This window comes from Pteropus vampyrus, unplaced genomic scaffold (genome assembly GCF_000151845.1).
Source record: "Pteropus vampyrus isolate Shadow unplaced genomic scaffold, Pvam_2.0 Scaffold255, whole genome shotgun sequence".
Classification (NCBI taxonomy): domain Eukaryota; kingdom Metazoa; phylum Chordata; class Mammalia; order Chiroptera; family Pteropodidae; genus Pteropus; species Pteropus vampyrus.
The window spans coordinates 54332-59780 of record NW_011889036.1 but is presented as its reverse complement, the minus strand read 5'-3'; the positions used below and the strand labels follow the sequence as shown (position 1 = coordinate 59780).

Sequence of the window (5449 nt, the reverse complement as noted above, 5' to 3'; positions counted from 1 at the left end):
AATAATTTACTGAAGAGACTGGAACTCCAAAAAAAATAAATAAAACATCTGAAGCTGAAGAACTCAATAAAAAAGATGAAGAATGAAATAGCTAGCTTAGGAAATAGAGCTGAGCAGATGGAAGAAAGAATTAATGATATCAAAGACAGAAATCTGGAAATGATGCAGATGAAAGAAGAGAGAAACTTGAGAGTAAAAAAAAATGAAGGAGCTCTACGAGAACTAACTGATACCATCAGAAAGGTATTTCATAATAATAGTAATAATGGGTATATCAGAAGAAGAAGAAAGGGAGAAGGGAACAGAATGCCTATTCAAACAGTTGACAAGAACTTCCCAAACCTATGGAAAGAAGAGGATCCTCGAACCCAAGAAGCAAACAGGACAGCTAATTGTCTCAACCCAAAAAAGCCTTCTTCAAGATACATTATATTAAAATTATCAAAATTAATGACAAAGAAAGGATTCTCAAGGCAGCCAGGGAAAAGAAGATGGTAACCTATAAAGGAAAACTCATTAGATTATCATTGGAGTTTTCAGCAAAAACACTAAAAGCTAAGAGAAATGGGAATTGAATATTCAAATTCTTAAAAGAGAAATTGCCAGCCTTGGGTAGTGGATATATCAGTGGTCTTTGTCATCTTTTGGATGCTGTTGTACAGGTCTGTCTGTGACAGGATCATCTGGCTGTTTGGAAAATATGAAACAGTGGAACTGGAGTTCCTGCTTGTCTATGAATGAAGAGGACAATTCCTGCTTTTTCTGAGGAAATCTAATCTGCAATGGTACTCCCACCCAACCCTCCGTATTCTAAAAAATGTACCCATGATTGTAGGAAGTATTAATGGTTACAGTGAGGTTTCTATGCTTATCAAATTGATCTCTGAGTTTGTTCTAAGAGAATATTTAACAAATCTCAATTTGACAAAAATGGGAAGAGATTCTGTCCCTCCTTTTCTATGTCCACTGTTCCTTCTTTATACTTGGCCTTAACACCAAATATCTACGATACACCTTCCCCATCTAAAAACCTTGACCACTGAATATTATTTTTAAGGGATTAGAATATAGTTTAATTTCTTTCCTATCTTATTTTTTTCCATCTTAGAGACTCATGTTTGGACTTTAAAAAGAAGTTAAGTGCAGGGAAATTAGGTTATAAAAATATTGGTCAGTCTCTAGGCCTCCATCACTTCTTCCTGAAAAGAGAAAACAGCTTTCCTTTGGGAAAAGCTCCAGGACACAGAATTAACTTTCTGATGGCATCACGTTCTCCAATATGGTGGCTCCTTCTCATATAGGATAATTTCAGGAACCATCTACCATTCCTAATCAATTTTTATTATGTTAGTTTCAGATCTCTTTCAGCAAGAATCATCTACTAATAAAAATCCCCTGAACCCAAAATGGTCTCTTGTGGTCTTAGAAACACTTAAGTCCATAGTGAAGAAACAGAACAGAGAAATCAACGTTTTTAGAAGAAAGCCAAATGGTATCAACTTCCAGACTATTTCTAGCGAAAGGCAAATTTATCAGAGAATAAACAACAAGGTTCTTAGAGAGACAAATTTAAGCTGCAGCCATCATACCTGCAGAGTAAACTGCTGTCATAGGTGTTGAACGGTCACTTCTCAGCCATGAGAAACTTTCATGTATGGGGACATTAGTAGTGGATGCCACAGTCCCAGCAGTGCCTGTAGGAGAGACAGATGGATTAGATGGATACTGATCAGTTTAGAAAGAAAACACAGAGGAAAAATTAACACGTGGACACTTTGGAAACAAAGACACTTATTTACAAGAAAGTGTTATTTAATGACTAGAGTCAGGAAGACATGTGTTTCTGGGTGATTTGAACTCAAAGTTTGCACAGGGATTGTGCCATAAGCAAGAATGGCAGAATAAAGTATTAAAAGACAGTAATTGATACTTTTATCTCATTAGTCTCAGCATCAAAAGAAGCCACATAAAGTCATGGACATCAATGTGCTGGTCTATTCCATAGAGAATAGGCTAGTCAAAGAAGTATATGAGTAAACCAGAGAGCTGCTCAGGTGACTTCATCTCAGATATTTTAATAGGACATGGTGAAGGGCAAATCCTGGATACTATCATGAAAGACTTTTAGATGATGATGGGAAGCTGTTCATTTTATAAATGAGGTAACTAAGGTGATGTGGTCAGTCATTTCAGGGAAAAGAGACAGACACAGAAGCCACATATTCCTGTTTTCACCATTCTTATTGAGAAGGGTCTTTAATCATGGATACCTAGGGAGGTTTAGGGTCTCATATTCATGATGGATTGATTCCTATCTAGATGAGAATAGGTGACTCTGAGAAAAGTTTCAACACCTAAACATAAAAACAATGATATTCTGCCATATCATGTAGCAATTCCACTTCTAGGAATATACCCAAAAAAATTGAAAGTAAGGACTCAAACAGATATTTGTACACTAAAGTTCATAACAGCATTATTCACAACAGATAAAAGAGAAAACTCAAATGTCTATCTATGTATGAATAAATAAAATGTGGTATATACCTAAAATGTGATATTATTCAGCCTTAAAAAAATAAAATTCTGACATCATGACAACATAGATGAACCTTGAAAAAATTATGCAAAGTAAAATAAGCTAGACAAAAAAGGGCAAGTATTGTGTGATTCTACTTATAGGAGGTACCCAGAATAGTCAAATTCATAGAGACAGAAAGAATGGTGACTCTAGGTGCTAGAGGAGGAAAAAATGAGAAGTTGTTGTTTAATGGATACCAAGTTTTGGTTTGGAATGATGAAAAATTTCTTATAGTGGTTATTATTGTGCAACAATGTGAATTTACTTAATGCCACTGAATTATATATTTAAATATGGTTTAAATGGCAAATTTTATGTTGGCTATAATTTACCACAATGCAAAAGTTATTTTAATGTGATATTTATCAGGAAAGGCTACAAAGCATGATATGGATGGGCAATCGTATAACTATGAATACATGCAGGTGACTTCTACAGTGAAATAGGAAACCATACACAGGGGACCGTAATGGCTGCCATGGCCAATTGGATTTCCCCTGCATGAAGAATCCTGAACCAAAACAAGAAAGAAACCTTGTGGGGGAAGAAGAAAAAAAGATTTCTCACCATCTTCCATGACCAACTAAAACAAACAGACAAACAAATCTATTTCCAAGATGGCAGAAGCAGCAGGTTCTTACTCATGAATGGGGGTAAGCTGTCAAGATCAGGGACATAAATATTCCCTGACAAAGAATTCTCACCTCTGTTGATTGGGGCCTCTGACAGTGAAGAGGTGGATGTCCAGGGGGGCTCTCTCTTGGACTCAGAAGAGGTCAGTTCTCCTGATAGGGTTTTGGCCAGTCCAGTCTCCACTCTCAGGATGGTGTGCTCTGTCCCTGGACTTCCCAAGAAGGAAATAGCCTCAGGAGATTTGTAACTTGTCTGTGCCTGAATGTCGCTAAATGCTTCTGAAGATATCCAAGTTGAGGTTGTGGGGTCTAAGGAAGAGGCCCTGGGCACTGCTCGGGTGGACAGATCAAAAGGATCAGGGCTGTTGTTAACAGTAGAGGATAAGTGAATAGAGGAATTTATTTCTCCTTCAGAAGATGAACTAGACAATGAGGTGGCTGAGCTTGTCCCTGCATCTTCCCAAATACCCATGGACGATGTGGTCCCTGGGAGAGATGGAAGAGATCTTATGCCTAGCAGTCCAGAGGCCAAAGAGAAAGTTGACACTTTCTCAGTTGACATTTCCCGAACATTAGGGAAGAATGAGGTAGAGCCTATGGTTTCCCCCATTTTGAGGGAAGTCAATGATGGAATAGTCATCTCAGAGGACAGAGAGGAGGCTGAAGAAGAGGAAACTTGTCCAACCTTCCTCACAGTCACTGATGATTCTGAACTGAGTCCATTTTGCCCTCCAGGAGTGGTTGCCTCAGAGGAAGCTGGGGCAACCATTTGTGAAGTCAGAAGTTGGCTTACAGAAAATGTATTCTCTCCAGTGGTCAAATGATATGGGGAATCAGAAAATGTGCCAACCAATTGGCTTTCCCCCCCTGGAGTGCTTGAGCTAGGAGCACCCATGGACTGAGATGAAGATATTGAGACTGGGATACTTTCCTTGGCCAAAGTTAAGTCTGTAGATGTCTCAGATGAAGTTGTGGTTCCAGTGGGCAACTGCGTGGTTCTCAACCTTCTTTCATTGTCATAGCCCATCGTGCTTGCTATATTGGTGGAAACAGTAGAAAAAACACTGGCTAGGTCACTTATGGTTTCTGTCATGAACGTCGCTATTGTTGGTTCCCTGAAAGAAGTTCCTTCCATGGATCTGGTTGTTGGGGAAGTGGATCTGGTGATGCCCATAGTAGCAGAGAGAGAGGAGGCAGAGGCTGACACAGTGGTTGGTGCTGTCTCAGCTTTGGTACTATTCTCTGACCCAGTTGAATTTCTAGGTGCAGTGGAATAATTAAATGACCCTATGTTGGCTTGTGATGTCATTGCTGTAGAAGCAAAAGCCAAAATCTTTAAGAGGTGAGATGTTTTCGGAAGAGCTCTGTTGATTGAGTCTGTAACTGAGTCATTGCTTGACGCTTTGAGCTCACTCACTAGGTGAGATGAGAATGAGAGAGGTGTAAGGGAAGTCTGTGTGTCCATGGTGGAAAAGTCTTGGGTGGGGGCAGCAGTGAAAGCCAAGGTGGACTTCATTCTAGAAGCAGAGGTCTCAGGAGAAACAGATAAATTCAAAACTCCCTTTGATACATCTGCAGGAGTTAAAGCACGAATATTGGTCTCCAACGAGGTGGAGTGAATAGATGGAGAAAATGTAGTATACATTCCAAAATCACTGGCAAGGCTTAGAGTTCTAGGATCACTGGACCATTCAGAAGCTGAAGTCCCGGCTGTGGGGATGGTGAGCGTGCCTGTGGCTTCGGAGGAAGCGCAGAGGGTGTGGATACTGCCTGCTGTCCCTGCCGCTGATGGAGACGAAACGGCCAGAGAGGAACGGGTACTTCTGACTCTATCAGCACTTGTCGCTGCAGGGCTTAGTGTCGTGGACAAGGAGACCGCCGAGTTGGGCTCTATTCTTTCTGTGGTCTTATGGTGGTTCCCTGTGGTCATGGAGGAGGTGACTGTCCGGACTGAGAATGTGCTGAATCCTGACTCTTTTTCACCAAGGGTTGAGGCCAATGGCAACGGAGGAACACTGGTGATTTCTATGATGTCTCCTGCAGAGGTGGATTCAGGAGAGGAGATGTCATGTCCCGCATGCCTTGTTATCAGTCTTGAGCCTTTCTGTTCCCTGGATTTCGCGATCTCTCTAGGTGATGTCACAGGATAGGTCAAAGAATCTACCTCAAATGATGGGTGTCTCCCTCTGAGAGCATTTGGACTAGAAGCCAATCTGGTCTCCACTGGAGAGGTGGT

At 40.6% G+C, this 5449-nt stretch overlaps 1 protein-coding gene across 1 annotated transcript in view; it reads right to left on the bottom strand.

Moving 5' to 3' along the window:
• Positions 1-5449, bottom strand: part of LOC105301928 (mucin-16) — a 142897-nt gene that overhangs the window by 118867 nt on the left and 18581 nt on the right. Inside the window, exons 4-5 of the mRNA XM_023520274.1 lie at positions 3286-5377; positions 1590-1694 (exon numbers count right to left, since the gene is read on the bottom strand). Coding sequence (XP_023376042.1) covers positions 1590-1694; positions 3286-5377 — 2197 coding nt within the window. The remainder of the gene's footprint in view (positions 1-1589; positions 1695-3285; positions 5378-5449) is intronic.